Below are 18,600 nucleotides of genomic sequence, written 5' to 3'. Positions count from 1 at the left end.
AGTTCCACAAGACAACTTAAGTGACACACTTGCCATATGATGTCAGAGAAACAACAGGTCTGAGAATGCCCATATATTGGATTTTTCTTTTTTTCTTTTTAGTTGACGTGTTCGGGCCGGATATGGCGTAAAACGTGTGCTAATTAGTAAGGCCAGGCGGGGCCTCAGGCCAGCCCAGTTAGAGCCCAGTTAGGGCCCAGGTAAGGCCGGGCCTTAATTTTCGGACCTGTTGAGAACTCTAATTTTTGCTGGCTGCCGGTCGCGGCTGCGCTAATGACTTTGAGGCAGGCCCGTCTAGAGTTTGAATGGACAGGTATCAGTCAAAAGGGAGACGAAGAGGAAGGACAGGTGGGGAAGGATCAACATGGAGACAGCCATATATGGAGCGTGTCACGAGGCGTGACTGACTGACATGAAATGCAGGTTTTCATAGTAAATTGCGACCTACCGTCGCAATAAGAATTCAAGAGATTCAAGCAGGGTTTGATGTGACCAAGTATCTGTCACTCACTCATACTGATATAGCACGTTATTTTCTGGTAAGGAAACAAACGGATTAGAGGCAGTACGTCTCTAAACCAAGCGAGACATACTCCTTTACTGATCCCATGGGGGAGATTCAGCTACAGCAGTAAGGAAACTCCGGGCAGATAGCATATTAGATGAATAGTAGTGCAAGTACAACTAGGAAAGGAGAGCCAGACACCACATTTACTACAGAGCCTGTAGTAAACTTGCCTAACTCGCTGCACAGAAGTATACAGCGTATGTATATTATTGTTGTAGAAAGCAACATTTAGACGGCACATAATAGGCCCTACAGTTCAGATTAAGGAATCATGAAGTCCTCTAAAACAGGGGTGCCCAAAAGGTAGATCGCGATCTACCAGTAGATCACAAAGGCTGTGCAGGTAGATCACATGACATGCCCCTAAAGAGTATTTCATTTAAATATATTGAAGAAAAAAAACGATAAAAAAAACATTTCTCCCCCTCTATTTCCCATTCCAAGTGCATTTGTCTTATACTGTACAGAATGTAACACGAACTCTACTATTCCGAAGCCCCCTCAGGTACATGTGTAATAAATGATTTGGTGGGTAGATCTTGCCGAGCTGGTCATTTTGAAAGTAGCTCTCAAGTCAAAAAGTATGGGCACCCCTGGTCTAGGAGGATAGCAAGTAAACAATGAATGAATGACATGAAGGAGACAGATATGTGGGTAGTGAGGGACTGGTAGTCAGAGAAAACACAGGTAAAGTAAAGGAGAAGAGGCTTTATTGGTTCAGCCCCAAATCAGCCCCGTTTACTGCACTACAGCAGTGGTTCTCAACCTGTGGGCCGGGGCCCACTCGTAGGCCGCAAGGGTACTGCAAGTGGGCCCCCAAAGTAATTGGCAAAATACTTACTTGTACCAAGTTAGTTCCATTGATCGAAGCCGGCCTGCAACACAATCAATTGATTGATCCTAACATCCTAACTGGGGATTTTCAAGTGGGCCCTGATTCCCCCTAAAACATGGTTGAGAACCACTGCACTGTACAGGATGCTCTACACACATGGAGAAGATGAAATATTCCAACCTGGGTGAAACATTGAGCACATACAGTACAAAGTTTGAGAGTGAGTGTTTTTCTACGATGTTCCATCATGTGGTATTTTAATGTAGCTACTTAAAGCCAGCAGGTCCAGCCTGCAGTGGAGCTACACGCAGCAGAACAGCAATGACATCAATACTGGACCTGATATCCAGTGTGTGTGTGTGTGTGTGTGCATGTGCGTGTGTGTGTTTGCATGGTGTCTCTCTCTCTGTTATAGTTCATCCGCGCAGCTGGCGCGCGCGGTCGGGGGCGGGGAGTCTCCGGTGACGCTGTTCTGTGTCACGCCCAGGATGTATCCCTGCTGGGCGGTCTTGTGGAGGCCGTGCTGGCGGTCCCAGTCCGTGGCCATGGCCTAGCCCGGCTCCCCCGTGGAGTGGGTGGGGTAGATGAGCAGCCGCTCCACCGAGAACGCCCTCAGGTCCCGCCGCTCAAAGTGAGACATGAAGTCCTTACTGAGGAAGAGGAGGGGGACGGGATGGATGGGGAGAGGGGATGAGGATTAAAGCAAAATAAAATCTCTCAACTGAACAACAATGTGTATGTACTATGTATGGCCAAGTACTATTATGCAATTTGTGAAACAGTGTGAAAGGAGCTCCCCACACACATTATATTTATACTGCCGGATATTTGCCACGATGCCACCTGCTCTCAGATGTTTTAAAAACCTGGAACTGGTAAAAACATGGAACTGGCTGAAGTGGCTGTGCATCGTGGCAAATATTCGCCGGTATGGCCCTGTGCCGGTACCCGGATGAGTGAGACCTCATCTTGGAGCTATATAGACGAATTCAGGAACGGGTCTCATGGTAGAGTGACTGATGTTAGTCTGCCTAAAACGTTACTCTTTTACATGCTTTTTACTAACACTAACTGTGAAGTTGCCCGAATGGCCAAGGCTCCAAGAACAGTCAGAAATTGTAGTTAAGGGCTTTTACTTTCCCCCAAACTCCTCCATACAATTGTTCAGTGCAATAATTCTCAATAGCGAACTATATTACAGGCAACAAAATAAAGAAAGGACAAAAAGATAAATAAATACTTGGGCAACACTCCTTAACAAAACCCAAACAGGATGAGAACTCTCTTCAGGCTGTACCTTGATCACACAAGGCCCTGTAGCTCTCCCTCACGGATGTTATCTGTGTCAAAGCCCACATCCAACTAACTTGTCTCAAGTTGTCTGTCCCTGCAGCCTCCCTTAAATAGGAGTGGATCCTACCATACACAGGAAACAATCAATTATAAACCCTTCTTCTCCATAAATACTTAAAATATAAATACTTCCATAAATAAAGCTTTGCATAAAAGTAACCTATACATTCCTAAATAATGCGTTACAATTAAACAAATATAAATATGCCTGAAAACTCAATGACAAATACTCTTAAGCATAATAAGAAACACCCCTCTCCTGCATAGCACTTGGCCCCTTTCTACTCAAGGGAAATGCCACCAGCAGTGCAGGAGAACAATCGAACATTTAAATACCAACACACCAGTTTAAAACATTAGTCCTTTCATGTTATAGAGAGCAGTTTTATGTATATATATATATATATATATATATATATATAGGGCACGGGTTGCCCCGTGACACTAACATTACAAAGATGCCCAGAACATGAACCTGTGTAGTTTATGGCTGCTCCAACAGTAGTGGCAACAAAAAAACGGAATGTCAAAATATCCACTGCGGTGGCTGAGACCAGAGCCATAGAGTAATTGAGACGAAGCAGTGAAAGGTCCTGAAAGATACATAACGTCAGTCTTACCCAATACCCAATCTTTCTGTTTTTTGAACACAAGGCTGCTGTACTTTATACCTCATACTAAGCACCTACCATATGGGGCTATAGTGGAGTAGAAGTAAAAGTACCTGAAAACTGTACTTGAGTAAATGTGCTTAGTTACTTTACACCAGCACTTCTAACGAGGAGTGACACGTCAGCCAGGTGGAGTCACACACAGAGGTCACGGTCAGGGTCAATGCCCTGTAGCTCAACCTGCCTTTTCATGCTGTCACAACTCTGCAGCGAGAGTGAAACCTGACACCTTTATTACCACTAGCAACTGACCTGTGCCAAAACCTGCTTACTCACACACACACACACACACACACACACACACACACACACACACACACACACACACACACACACACACACACACACACACACACACACACACACACACACACACACACACACACACACACACACACACACACACAGAGAGAGTTGTGTTGGACATTTCATTTTTAACCACTTGGTTGAGGCGTGAATCTTGTTTGCGTCCGAGCATAGGCCTGCCTCTGATTGGCCTACCGACACTGCCCATCTTGACTGTCCTCCGAGATGCGAGGTTACTCCGTGGTGGCAAACGAGATTCACGCTTGGTTGAGTAGGGACTTCACTCAACACAGGGTTCTATTCTACTAGTGTCTTTTCTGTTTTCTGTTATTGTGGTGAAAGCTTTGACTGAAAACAGCAGACATGCTGGGATTAGGCTTTCCTTTGCCAGAGGCTGTCAGGTCACAGGTGTAAAGCTTTTTTTTCATTTTGAGTTTAGATAGACAGTTGGGCTAAGTATCCATCCTCTCTGGAAGTCAGTAGGTGTCATTTTACAAAACAAGTCCTAAAATGTTAAGATTCACATGTGCTTTAAAACATATTATAGCATAGTAGTGTAGTAATATAGTAGTAAGGTTCCTGATGGGGTACAAAACCAGCAGTGGGCTACTAGAGGTCCTGGTAGACTGAAAACCAGCAGTAGGCTACTAGAGGTCCTGGTAGACTGAAAACCAGCAGTAGACTACTAGAGGTCCTGGTAGACTCAAAACCAGCAGTAGGCTACTAGAGGTCCTGATAGACTCAAAACCAGCAGTAGGCTACTAGAGGTCCTGGTAGACTCAAAACCAGCAGTAGACTACTAGAGGTCCTGGTAGACTCAAAACCAGCAGTAGACTACTAGAGGTCCTGGTAGACTCAAAACCAGCAGTAGACTACTAGAGGTCCTGGTAGACATCATATCACTGATAGGATAGATAACCAGCAGACAGTAGACCTACTACTAGTGGTCCAGTTTGGAAGATTTCTTTAAAACTAAACATGCTATCAGTACCTATACCTACCAAAAAAACAGCATGCTGTGAGGATCATCATCAATTTGTTCAACATCTAGTCTGACTCAGTTTGTGACAAACGTCACTTTCAGAGTTATTCAGAGTCTGAAAAGACTGAAGATGTGACAAAATTATGCATTCTTCAACTCAAGTAAATGACACCTATTAAATATGTGCTATTGCTAGTCATGTGTCTGTGTCACACGTGCACAAGTGTGTGTGTCTCTCTCTCACACACACACACACACACACACACACCTCTTGCTGGTAGATCTTGACTTGGTTGGTCCATTTGGTTTTCTTCCAATTGGTATGAATTCCGTAGATGGTGTGGTCTATATGGAGCTGCTGCACGGCTAGCCCACGTTCCAAAATGGACAGACACATTTTAATGAAATGAAATGAAATGAAATCTATATTTACCCAGGGTATCTGGGCTAAGCTCAAGAACTTGTTTCCAGCCAGGCCCTGCTCATAGAACACATTTCATCGTAGTGGTTGATGCCTTGTTCAAGGGCATTTCAGCGGTGGTAATTTTAACGTGTCGGACGGCTGGTTCGAACTGGGAACCTTCCGGTATCTAGACCGCGCCGCTATCCGTTCGCCCACCGCTGCCACAATCTACCTACGGTCAACTTCTGTGGGATCACTAGTAATTACTAAACAGTAGGCTAATAATTATCTTCTCTAAGTTCGGTTCAGTCGTCTCAGCTGTTGTGTGTGACGGTCTGCCATCAGTTGAACAGTACCGCTCTGTGCATTATGGGAAAATAATAGTGTGTTGCATTTTAAAACCAAACGTCATGTAGGTAGCCTCTATGGGTAGCCTAGCCTGCTGTCCCCCCTAGTGGCGAAAAATAAAACTTCTGGGAACTCAGATTAAACCTGCTACGACAAATGCAAATCTACAAACCCACAACGGGCTGCAGGTGTGACGCACTGTGAGCTTGTACGTCTGTTCTCCCTCTCGTCCGGTCTCGTACTTTCTCGCGAAATGTCGGTTTCTGATTTGACTGACCAATCAGAGCGGGGTCGCCCGCCCGATAGCGTCGAGAGCGTCGCTTATCGAATGGCAACGCGAGTTCATATTCAAATGAGCCAACCGGACGGCAGGTGTCTGAGATGACGTTGATGTAATGATCAAACTGTATTCATTCTTCTAATCTCTTCACTCACTGACTGACCTTCTAACTGAACAGGCGTTTGCTGAGATTTTCTTCACACAACCACAAAGAGACAGTTAACTTCTTCAAGTTCGACTTCACATCAACACTTCACATCACAACGTTACCTGAGGACATGGAGATGGTATGTTAACATTTAATAATATATGTACTGTAAACTTGTAATAATGTTATTTTTTTAGAGAACGGGTAGTTTAGACAGACGGTCTGTTTGTTTAGGTTTAGGCCCTGATTTGAAACGTTAGTTGTGTAGCATTGTTTTCTTTCGATGTCGTTTGTTAGTTGAAGTTTGCACTTGCACTTGGCTGTGCCTGTGGATACTGGTCCGTGTATTTTTCGGCCATTTGAAATTTGTATACTTGATAAATGAAATTTTGAAAAGCGTCCGTTTCTAAATGCATACAATTACATGGTGAATTGTAATAATGGGACATGGGAGTCGTTTTTAAATTGTACTGCCGACCGAACAAGTTGCTCTACTCGTGTTAATTTAACTCGGGTATTGTACAAATTTAGCCAACTGCACCGGTTAAAATATAATGTACCCAAATGTTAACGGTTTGCTGACTCTCATAGTTGCAATGGTTACAACCAGGCTGGTTGTACCAGCCAGTGCGGCCACTATTTGTTACCGTTAAAATCTGTGGTTCAGGTTCTCATCATCAGATATAGTATGACTATGTCAAATTCAACGACCCCCAGATTAATATGCATTTGGTTATGTCGTGTCGCTACGAATACGATACGGACCCCCACCCGAAAATATTTTCGGGTAGATCCCAGATTCCCCATATTTTACAATATTTGTGGTGTTAAAATGTTTTTCTCAAGATTTGTTGAAAATGGCAGATCCACATGTTCACAAAATGCCTTGCATGATCGTGACACATTGTGAGCTTGTGAGTACATCGGCTATTTTTAATAAGCTGATGTTAATAACTGATCTTTTTGATACTATTGTGCTGGAGCAGTGGGGACCGTTCAGAGTTACAAACGGACAAATGAACACTGATGATTTGTACTGTGTAAGAACTAACCGGCTGCATATTATTTTTATACATCTTCAACCACTTTTCTGGAGTTTGGTTGAAGGGCAACAGTTCCAGCAGAGAGTTCCAGACTTCCCTTTGCCTTGGCAACATTAATAGCCACTTAATCCATTCCTGGGGGTTCCCAAGGCGTTCCAATTAAGGCCATCCAGGGGATATATGGATCCAAGCACCCATGAGATGACCAGAGGAAGCATCTGTACTGGATGCCATGAACCTCTTCCACGTTAAGGAGTAGTGGCTCCTGGCTAAGTGTCATTCATATATTTTTCAAATCAATTGTTTAAAAATAATAATAATAATATATATATATTAATATATATATATAGGGCTGTTGGGCAGAAACCATATCTCCATATTTCTACTTTTTGGGTTTTTCGTAAATTAATTACTTGATCAGCAAGTGCGATTCAAGCTTGTAGATCTACTATTTTTGAAACATTTGAATCCTCAATTCAATTTTCACGTCACTCTCTCTAGGTCGCCCTCAGACGAGCCCTCCATCGTCGCCTCCAGTCATCCCGGTTCTGCATCCGTCCGGCTTGTTGGTGCTTTGCGCTCGTGCATCTTTCTTGAGTACATTCACATATGTTAGTATGGGACGTCCTCGTGACCGGTGCCCATGTGTTGGTTCCCACAGCACCAGTCTGCTGGCTGGGAGCTCTTGGTGCCTCTGACAGTGTCCTGCGAGTCACAATAGTATCTAAAATAATCTGATCTGCAAGTGCGTTTCGAGCTTGTAGATCTGCTATTTTTGAAACTTTTGAATCCTCAATTAAATGATCAATTCAATATTTCTTGCACTTCAATGTATGAAGGAAATTAGCTTAACTAACAAATGTCTCCCACAGGATGCTGCCAGCTTCACCTGGACTTCTGCGCTGATCCAGGACCCCAACAACCCCCAGGCAACCAGGATGGTTCTGAAGAGGGCTTCGACCGAGCACCTTCAAGTATGTACATGGTGGAAAACTAGTACACTAGATTTTTGTTTCTCACTTTACTTGAGTGTGTCCATTTTTCAATAGCTTAATACGTCTGCTCCACTACACATCCAGATATTGTACTTTTTTTACTCCACTACAATTATTTGAACATTTTAGTGACTACTTTGTTATGTATTATTTAAAAAAAATGCATTAACCCTATTCTATACTCTGTATATTCAAACAATAGCCGATCTACAATCTCACAGTGAGTGTGAGCTTACTGCCTATTTCGGGAAGTCTACATAACTACATAATTTTGTCTATAAGAAAATTCAAAGGACTTCAATTTCCTGTAGTTACATTTATTGAAGGAAATTATCTCAAGTGACAATTGTCTACATTTCCTCACACAGGTTGCTCAAGACAACCGGACCTGGACGTGCAGCTTTGTCGACGATCCCAAGAATCCCAGGGTTCAACTGAGGATGGTGCCAGTGACGGCCTCACAGAGAGAAGCACCCCAACAGCCACAGGTGAGATGGTTTCCGTGTTTGACAGACGATTCAGACACGGAAACTGACTCCCCTGTTTCTCCTCCCCCTAGGCAACTCACCACCACCAGGAAGAGGGACACCGTGACCGTGGCCAAGAAGAAAGGAACTGGATCTGCTTTGTTCAAGTATGTATTCATCTTGGTCACTTGTTCTCATGGTTTTGTTTTTATACATTTCTTTTCATTGTTTACCTGGAATCCTAGTTTCTTTGAGGCATACATTGTTCTCTCTGCACTCTATTGATGTGACTATTTACCTTGTTGTTTATTTACTCATGTTGTTCATGCTTACTCTCCTTATTCCCATCTCACTCTTTTTGCAGGAGTATGCGGCACGTCCTCCAACAGAAGATCTCGCAAAGCACGGCTGCCAATTTTAGGCCAAAATTGAAAGTCTGCGAAGGAAGGAGAGGAAAACCTTGCCATGGTGAATGCGGCCAAGGGGTAGCCTGCCAAGGACAAAGACCACCACCAGCCAAACACCACTTTCTGGTAAGTGCACCTTTACTACAGATACAGATCTATACAATAGAGAAATTAGACTAAGCTCACATTCAACAAACCTTTAACTATTTAAACCCTATGTTGTTGACTGGAGTTGGCTGTACTTTCTCCTCTCCTTTTTTCCCTCTGCGAACTCTTTGCCAAAATTGGTGAATCTACAAGTTCCCAATGCGACTTTAGAATTTCTATTTTTGCAGAATACTTGACCTATTGTTTTGTTTATGAATTTAGTTAATGTGGTTATGCTGCAAACATGGGGGGAAAAAGGTAATTGTGAAAAAGTTAAAAACAGTGTTGCCTGTTGAATTGAAGTGATTGACCATGGATATGAACAATATCACTGGTAAGTGTACACACATATTATGTGTGTACACTAACCTCCAATTAAAAATTTTGTTTATTTAGTTTAATTTATGAAGGAAATCGGCTTGAGTTACAAATCACTGCATTTTCTCCAACAGATTGATTTCGTCAAGTTCGTCAACAGCAGGGAGTCCAAGGTCATCAAAGCCATGGGCACAGCTCCAAACAACCGCAAGAGGAAGGTGAGTTGGCAAAACGTTCATATAGTAAGTTGCTAGTTACATTGTACACAAATGATGTATTCCAACAATGTGTAAATCAGAAAATGTTCTCAAATTTAATTGTGAAATATTATTGTGGCCAAGACTTCTTAGGGTCTTAGTATGAAGCCAAGAGTGCTCTGTGGGCAGAATAGCAGCTCTTGAGGGTCGGACTGAGTCGTAGCGGTGTTAGTATAGTAGTATCACCAATGTCAATCTTAATCTGCCTTGTGGCCGACCTATTTTATGTCTTTACGTCTTATTTATCTCATTGCTTCCCGTTGTCGTGGCAACAATTATCCTTATTGTAATTTGATTTCATTAAGGAGGGAGCTTACCGACGTATAAACAGTGTGATGGCCAATCAAGTCTTATGTACAATGTGTACATATTGGTAAGCTCCCTCCTTGATGAAATTAAAATAAATACATTTATAATTATTTTGAACATTTCGTGACTTTTTATATTGTTTGAATACGTATCTTTAGGTATGGTGAGACATAACTTACTCTATGCTTTATTCCTGTGGTTTTAATTGACATGGTATTGTAGTTGAGAAAGGCTGGACAATGCTGGACATGATACTAACACTGTAACACATGTTTCCTCTCAGGGACCTGCACAGGGACCATCGTCTGCCTGCAGCATCAGTACCAAGAGACTTCGACCCTACCAACGAATCACCGCTCTCCAGCATCATTGGCGTTGATGGACAGTAACTCTGGACTATGGACTGGTTTACTCGTGTACTCGAGTTAATTTTTTGAATATTTTTTGTTTTTTATTTGGCAGCACTTTACTTTCACTCCACTACATTTCAAATATAATTGTTTTACTTTTGACCCCTTTACATTTCTTTTGGGACCCAATCATATACAAAAACATCTTATTCCCTTTTTCAATCTTAGTAAAAATAGCCGATCTACAAGCTCACAATGCGTTTCGACGCGTTGGGAGATTTTGATCTGCTATTTTCACTATTTCTGAAAATTTGTTTTTTATTTCTATTTTCTTTACATATTATTTTGGACAAATGTTCTATATTTACTGTAAATACAGCAATGCATTGTGGTAATTTTTAATTTGTACTTTTGAATACTGGTACGTGAGTAATTATTTATTTCAGTACACAGGTTAGATATTTCGGTTAAGTTCTTATCGGACACCACTACGAGATGGGTCCTAGTCCTTTGAATAGAATTATTTTACAGTAATGCTTTCATCTTTTGTTTTCAATAAACTGTATAGTACACTAGTATAGGCATGTTATTTTGTAAAGATAGTATGTTTTCATTGTTTGTTTGTTTGTAAATGGTAGCCTACTTATTTTGCACTTCAGGTATTATTACATATTTAGTTTGAAAAAATATAACTGTAAATAATTGTGTTGTGTGTGTGTGTGTGTGTGTATATATAGTGTTACATTGATTATATGGATTCTTTATTTCTTAGATAGCAGTTTAAGTTTGAAATGGTTTGCTTGTGTAATAAATAATGCATTTTATATGATGATCATATATCAAGCTTCATCTCTTTTCTTCTCTTTGGTTTTACTGTGAAATATAATGTATGTAAAGTTGCTCTTTCCAGTAACTGAAGATTGGCCATATCAAGTGTAGAAAAATGTCTACACTGTCTGAGAGTTTAGTTAGAAAAGTTTTTTTTCTGGATTGAGGTTTGACTGACTAAACTGTTAACCGTACTGCCTTCATGTAGGCCTGGGTATGGGAGTGAGTATACACGGTACATTACAAATTAAATGAACATTAATGTTCATGTGGGGTTTCTGATTGATGTCGGTGTACTGTAAGCTGACCACTCATTTTGACACCTGGAGTTAAGTATTGAATAAAACCAAAGGCAACTAGTTTCACTCTTCTGTAATTTTGATGCAAGGAATTCAGTCAAGAGGGTTTATGAAAGGAAGAGATCGTGAAGTTGTGTTGACTGTTTGTCCACACAATGCTGCAGACGAGGACAATCCAGTCCTGCAAAGTTTCTATAGAGGGTATGCGCGTGACATCATCATCAAACCAGGAAGTTATGCAGGAACGCCTACTGAGTGGCAAAAAACTACTTTCTGGCCTTGACAGCCCATACATCCACACAGAAAAGTCATATCTGATTGCATTAAACAACATTAAACTCACTTTGCCTGTTGCTTTGCCACTCGATGTGCCATTCACTTTAAGCATGCGCAATTGCGCATACTCTCTATTGCAAGCAAGTATGTTTGAACATATACTTATAGAGGGTATGCACGTGACATACCAGGAAGTTATGCGGGAATGCCTACTGAGTGGCAAAAAAATACTTTCTGTCCTTGACAGCCCATACATCCAAACAGAAAAGTCCTATTTGATTACTTTAAATAACATTATTCACATTGTCACTCACTTTGCCAAGAGGTTAAGCAGCAATTGGTGGAGTCCCAGTGTGTCTGATAATATCACATGAACAATTTATACATTTATGCCTATGTTGCCCTGAGAATTCTTCTCTGCTGTTGAAAGAAGGAAGAATTGAGTGTGGAACAGTCACCGCAGTAGGCTGTAGTGCAGTAGTGCTCAACTCATTCACCTGCAATACAATCTACAGCTCTCTCTCACAGTTACGTATTACTTACTATAGCTCCAACTCCTCTGAGTTGAACCCAGGACATTGTGAGACATTTTTAGCTGCATTCTTCCATATGTATTATTTGGTCTTTTTTTGTGATTGCAAATGTAGTTTGCAGCACTGTCCACTGTAATGTATACTTCAGGGTCGGTAGTCATAACTGAAAGAGACAACAATTACAATTTACAATTGACATTCAGACGTTCTTATCCAGTGACTTACAAGTCAAGTGTTTATTGAACTAGTCCAGTGCCTTTTCATGTAAAGGACCCTCGATGAATTTAGCCATGCCCATGGACGCCCATCTTCTCCCAGAAGTAAATATGTGTGTTTAAAAATGTCCCCCTAAACAATATTCAAAGATATAATGAAATGTGCAGGCATATTTGGTTTTGGGTGTCATGTGTGAAGTGTGAACGTGTGCTGAATTTTGAGTGGCAGCAATCTTGTTTTGCACAGATTTTCAAGATAAACAACAAAAAAAGGAAAAAAAACAGATCATAAGCCTATCTGAGATAGACTATAGGATATGTATAATATATATCTCAGATAGGCTTATGATCTGTTATATATATATATATATATATAGTAGTCTAATTATGCTGGTGACCCGCCCAAGGACACCTGGGGGTCGCCGGGCCAGACCCCACCCCACAAACAGAGTGCAGAAGTGAACCATGTAGGACCTCTAAGAGACTGTCTATGAGGATAGCAAGTAAACAATGAATGAATGACATGAAGGAGACAGATATGATGTGGGTAGTGAGGGACATGAAGGAGACAGATATGATGTGGGTAGTGAGGGACTGGTAGTCAGAGAAAACACAGGTAAAGTAAAGGAGAAGAGGCTTTATTGGTTCAGCCCCAAATCAGCCCTGTTTACTGCACTACAGCAGTGGTTCTCAACCTGTGGGCCGGGGCCCACTTGTAGGCCGCAAGGGTACTGCAAGTGGGCCCCCAAAGTAATTGGCAAAATACTTACTTGTACTAAGTTAGTTCCATTGATCGAAGCCGGCCTGCAACACAATCAATTGACTGATCCTAACATCCTAACTGGGGATTTTCAAGTGGGCCCTGATTCCCCCTAAAACATGGTTGAGAACCACTGCAATGTACAGGACGCTCTACACACATGGAGAAGATGAAATATTCCAACCTGGGTGAAACATTGAGCACACACAGTACAAAGTTTGTAATTTAGGGCTTTGAGAGTGAGTGTTTTTCTACGATGTTCCATCATGTGGTATTTTAATGTAGCTACTTAAAGCCAGCAGGTCCAGCCTGCGGTGGAGCTACACGCAGTAGAACAGCAATGACATCAATACTAGACCCGATATCTGTTTGGCAAGAGATGGCAGTACTGTGTGTGTGTGTGTGTGTGTGTGGGGTCCGGTACTACCAAAACACAGCACAACTGCACTACCTTCCATTGGTCTGTAGATGGCAGTAGTTGACAGGTATAATAATAGTGGCAAAGAAGTAAGAACCACATGCCAACCACTTTGGAGCTAGCTCTAGCAGGGAACATACCCATTTATTACCTACACTACACACACACCTCTCAGCCGATGTCTGTCTTCTACACACAACAGTAGGCCTACTCCAGAATAACGAGGTTCATAAATAAAAAATAGTTTACAAACGCTGCTACAGAGATGCCAGAGAGAGACCGTTAACAGACTCTCTCTCTCTCTGTGTGTGTGTGTGTGTGTGTGTGTGTGTGTGTGTGTGTGTGTGTGTGTGTGTGTGTGTGTGTGTGTGTGTGTGTGTGTGTGTGTGTGTGTGTGTGTGTGTGTGTGTGTGTGTGTGTGTGTGTTTGCATGGTGTCTCTCTCTCTCTCTCTCTCTCAGAGTTCATCCGCGCGCGCGGTCGGGGGAGGGGAGTCTCCGGTGACGCTGTTCTGTGTCACGCCCAGGATATCTCCCTGCTGGCGGTCTTGCGGGGGCCGTGCTGGCGGTCCCAGTCCATGGCCACGGCCTCGTCGTCCCAGATGGTGGAGGTCTCCATGTCGCTGATGTCGCCTGGCTCCCCCGTGTAGTGGGTGGGGTAGATGAGCAGCCGCTCCACCGAGAACGCCCTCCGGTCCCAGAACTCTCTTCAGGCTGTACCTTGATCACACAAGGCCCTGTAGCTCTCCCTCAGGGATGTTATCTGTGTCAAAGCCCACATCCAACGAACTTGTCTGTCCCTGCAGCCTCCCTTAAATAGGAGTGGATCCTACCATGCACAGGAAACAATCAATTAGAAACCCTTCTTCTCCATGAATACTTTCAATATAAATACTTCCATAAATAACGCCTTGCATAAAAGTAACCTATACATTCTTAAATAATGCGTTGCAATTAAACAAATATAAATAAGCCTGAAAACTCAATGACAAATACTCAAAGCATAAGAAGAAACACCCTTCTCCTGCATAGCACTTGGCCCCTTCCTACTCAAGGGAAATGCCACCAGCAGTGCAGGAGAGACAATTTGCAAACAATCAGTGAACATTTAAATACCAACACACCAGTTTAAAACATTAGTCCTTTCATGTTATAGAGAGCAGTTTTATGTATATATATATAGGGCACGGGTTGCCCCGTGACACTAACATTACAAAGATGCCCAGAACATCGGGATGAACCTGTGTAGTTTATGGCTGCTCCAACAGTAGTGGCAACATTAAAAAAAAAAAAAAAAAAAAACGAATGTCAAAATATCCACAGAGATCAGGAGTCTCTCTCTCTCTGTGCGAGTATGTGTGTGTGTTTGTTTACTCGAACATGGGGTGACAGTAAACCTCATCGTGGTTTGTGGTGAGCAGCTTGTCCACGCTGCCTCCGATGGAAGTCAGGATGCTGTGCAGCTCCTCAAGGGTCTCCTCGGGCATAACAGGCACTCTGTACAGGATCCAGGTGTACTCCATAGTCCCTGCAGCCGTACACCAGGGAGTGATTGTAGTCGCTGGAAAGCACCCAGTAGGGACCAGTGGGAGAGTCTGGAGGAGATGGCCGGGTGATAGTCATTGACTGATTGAATATCTCTGGACTCAAGAGTAGCATGCAAATGCAAATTCAGCAAAGGCGATTGACATTTTCTATGATTAACCCACGTTTTGTGAGCTTGTAGAAGTTATTTAATATATTGTTTTAAATGTTTATGAAAAAACATTGAATGATTTTGAAAAATATTGAAAATATTTGCCCATAATGAGTCTGACATGCCCAAAATAGGGACAAAGAGGTTAGGTAGGTTCCACACTATCTGCACTGATAATATTTGACAGCAAAATAGTTGCTGTAAATTGAAAATGTTACAGATTGTGGTGCGTGACGCATTTGGGGTCCTTACTTTCAAAGAAGGAGACCTCCAGCTTGGCAGGCTCAGATGGGTCAACAACCTTGGCAGTTCCAGTGTTAATGGTTCCATCAGCACTGAGAGCGGTAGAGATTTTAAAAACATATAAGGGAAAGAAAAGATCAAGAACCGTAAAACAAAGTGGCTTGGACATTTGACTCCTTTAAAAGCCCTTTTTTGTATTCATACTTGTGCCATGATGGTTGAAACATTACTGGAAGTGATTTATTTGAGGACCTTTTCCACTGTGGAGGCTGAACATGGACAGAACTCACTATTTATGCTAAAGACGACTTGTTGAGGCCATTTTTTGCATGTTGACTCGTAGGTTAAGAATATCCCAGAAAGTGTATTTTACACCATTTAGTCAAGGCTCAAGCTTTCTCTGAGCCAAATAATACCTAATAAATGTGTCTTATTGCCTTCGTAAATAAGCCTAATCTAAACTTCAGAAATAGCCCTAACTGCAAACATGACAGATGGTCACGTTTTTCACATAAAGGTCAGTAATTTGTGTGTTAATTGATCAATTTGTGGCTCAAAGTGTGTACAATTGTACAAATGACACTCTCAGAGTTGAATTAAGGTAGGGCCATATTGTTCTAACTGTAGATGGTACAGTACTCACATCAGCTCACTGTTGAGCATGCCAACAACTGTGAGGCCTTTCAGATGGTACTCGGCAGTGCCACACTCTCCCCGCTGGAAAATGTTGTTCAGCTTCTGGATCTCGTACCACTTACCCATGTACTACAGGGGCACACACAACACAGAAGGTCATGTACAGTATAGGACACTTAAAAAATAAGTGATAGCTACAGCATGTTTTGGTAGATGAGATTATTAAAGCTACAATCCAAAAGTAGTTGGAGATGTCTCTCTCTTCATTTGAGAAATGTAGACCCTGTTGACCACCTATTGGTTGATAAGGAGTACTGCCTGAAGCTTATACTTTAGGATTATCTCCCCTGGATAAACTTGTGGAGGTACTCTCCCATGCGGGATACGGAGGTTCAAGTCCCGGGTAGTACATGAAACCTACATATTGCAGCTTAAAATAGTACAAAAGGACCCCAAAGGAAATAAGCCATACGCTTTCTTGGGTTTAAATCCTCTTAGCAGATCTGGTATTGAACTGTATTTTCCTGTGCTTTTTTCTGCAAACTGCTAATAAAGTAGCCTGTTCAATCAATCAAAATGTATTTTACAGTATTCATGCATGTACATTTGAATTAGTAAAGAAATGTTTGTGTTGCTCCGTAGCAGATATCAGATAGTAGCAAACACGAAAACCAAGGCCAGATATATGTAATATAGTATTTCCGTATTCACCCTGGTGGGATCAAAGTTCTGCTGAACAGCAGGCTGGGGGAATTTGCCAGGCTTGAGGACCTGAGCGTTGGCTGCTAGAACGCACAGCAGAGTCACAGAAATCACCTGGATGGCCTTCATCTTCTCACAGAACCTGCAGAGAATATCAGAGGTTTGTACTTGTGGCTAAATACGTCAGCCAGGTGGAGTCACACACAGAGGTCACGGTCAGGGTCAATGCCCTGTAACTCAACCTGCCTTTTCATGCTGTCACAACTCTGCAGCGAGAGTGAAACCTGACACCTTTATTACCACTAGCAACTGACCTGTGCCAAAACCTGCTTACTCACACACGCACGCACGCACACACACACACACACACACACACACACACACACACACACACACACACACACACACACACACACACACACACACACACACACACACACACACACACAGAGAGAGTTGTGTTGGACATTTCATTTTTAACCACTTGGTTGAGGCGTGAATCTTGTTTGCGTCCGAGCATAGGCCTGCCTCTGATTGGCCTACCGACACTGCCCATCTTGACTGTCCTCCGAGATGCGAGGTTACTCCGTGGTGGCAAACGAGATTCACGCTTGGTTGAGTAGGGACTTCACTCAACACAGGGTTCTATTCTACTAGTATTTTTTCTGTTTTCTGTTATTGTGGTGAAAGCTTTGACTGAAAACAGCAGACATGCTGGGATTAGGCTTTCCTTTGCCAGAGGCTGTCAGGTCACAGGTGTAAAGCTTTTTTTTCATTTTGAGTTTAGATAGACAGTTGGGCTAAGTAATAAGTATCCATCCTCTCTGGAAGTCAGTAGGTGTCATTTTACAAAACAAGTCCTAAAATGTAAGATTCACATGTGCTTTAAAACATATTATAGCATTAGTAGTGTAGTAATATAGTAGTAAGGTTCCTGATGGGGTAGAAAACCAGCAGTGGGCTACTAGAGGTCCTGGTAGACTGAAAACCAGCAGTAGACTACTAGAGGTCCTGGTAGACTCAAAACCAGCAGTAGGCTACTAGAGGTCCTGGTAGACTCAAAACCAGCAGTAGACTACTAGAGGTCCTGGTAGACTCAAAACCAGCAGTAGACTACTAGAGGTCCTGGTAGACTCAAAACCAGCAGTAGACTACTAGAGGTCCTGGTAGACTCAAAACCAGCAGTAGACTACTAGAGGTCCTGGTAGACATCATATCACTGATAGGATAGATAACCAGCAGACAGTAGACCTACTACTAGTGGTCCAGTTTGGAAGATTTCTTTAAAACTAAACATGCTATCAGTACCTATACCTACCAAAAAAACAGCATGCTGTGAGGATCATCATCAATTTGTTCAACATCTAGTCTGACTCAGTTTGTGACAAACGTCACTTTCAGAGTTATTCAGAGTCTGACAAGACTGAAGATGTGACAAAATTATGCATTCTTCAACTCAAGTAAATGACACCTATTAAATATGTGCTATTGCTAGTCATGTGTCTGTGTCACACGTGCACACGTGTGTCTCACACACACACACACACACACACACACACACACCTCTTGCTGGTAGATCTTGACTTGGTTGGTCCATTTGGTTTTCTTCCAATTGGTATGAATTCCACACGGCTAGCCCACGTTCCAAAATGGACAGACACATTTTAATCCTACGGCTACGGTCAACTTCTGTGGGATCACTAGTAATTACTTACGAGAGTCTAAATGTTTGGGCTAGTAATTACTAAACAGTAGGCTAATAATTATCTTCTCTAAGTTCGGTTCAGTCGTCTCAGCTGTTGTGTGTGA

General features: G+C 42.3%; 2 protein-coding genes and 1 pseudogene across 8 annotated transcripts in view; 2 read left to right on the top strand and 1 right to left on the bottom strand.

Moving 5' to 3' along the window:
* Window positions 1-1,228: 1,228 nt before the first annotated feature.
* LOC306915633 (apolipoprotein D-like) lies at window positions 1,229-18,249 on the bottom strand (annotated as a pseudogene). The gene is made up of 7 exons (XR_013792483.1): window positions 18,110-18,249; window positions 16,801-16,933; window positions 16,097-16,218; window positions 15,463-15,545; window positions 14,912-15,109; window positions 14,235-14,343; window positions 1,229-2,053 (listed from the first exon to the last, which is right to left on the bottom strand). The product of XR_013792483.1 is annotated as an apolipoprotein D-like (transcript).
* On the top strand, window positions 5,970-10,829 carry LOC306915630 (uncharacterized protein). 5 transcript variants are annotated; one of them, XM_079493092.1, is made up of 6 exons: window positions 5,970-6,033; window positions 7,810-7,911; window positions 8,301-8,566; window positions 8,764-8,932; window positions 9,406-9,489; window positions 10,121-10,829. In XM_079493092.1, the coding sequence occupies exons 1-6, from the start codon at window positions 6,025-6,027 to the stop codon at window positions 10,214-10,216; spliced, it is 726 nt and encodes a 241-aa protein (XP_079349218.1). In that variant the 5' UTR covers window positions 5,970-6,024; the 3' UTR covers window positions 10,217-10,829. The 5 variants fall into 5 exon arrangements, with proteins under 5 accessions (XP_079349218.1, XP_079349220.1, XP_079349219.1 ...); XM_079493094.1 differs by having other exon boundaries at window positions 5,998-7,506; XM_079493093.1 differs by having other exon boundaries at window positions 5,998-7,548.
* ppa1a (inorganic pyrophosphatase 1a) overlaps window positions 12,947-18,600 on the top strand; it is a 35,778-nt gene continuing 30,124 nt past the window's right edge. For both annotated transcript variants that reach the window (XM_079493086.1, XM_079493087.1), the window contains exon 1: window positions 12,947-13,741. The gene's annotated coding sequence lies outside the window, so the exon portion shown is untranslated. The remainder of the gene's footprint in view (window positions 13,742-18,600) is intronic.

This window comes from Electrona antarctica, assembly GCF_951216825.1.
Source record: "Electrona antarctica genome assembly, chromosome: 22".
Lineage (NCBI taxonomy): Eukaryota > Metazoa > Chordata > Actinopteri > Myctophiformes > Myctophidae > Electrona > Electrona antarctica.
This window is presented reverse-complemented; position numbering and strand designations above follow the sequence as displayed.

Excerpts from the sequence above, each read along its gene's own strand:
- LOC306915630 (XM_079493090.1), top strand. The coding sequence starts at position 7,738 with ATGATCAATTCAATATTTCTTGCACTTCAATGTATGAAGGAAATTAGC. Across the intron at positions 7,912-8,300 it reads CTTCGACCGAGCACCTTCAA|GTTGCTCAAGACAACCGGAC; the intron begins GTATGTACATGG and ends TTCCTCACACAG. Across the intron at positions 8,933-9,405 it reads CAGCCAAACACCACTTTCTG|ATTGATTTCGTCAAGTTCGT; the intron begins GTAAGTGCACCT and ends TTTCTCCAACAG.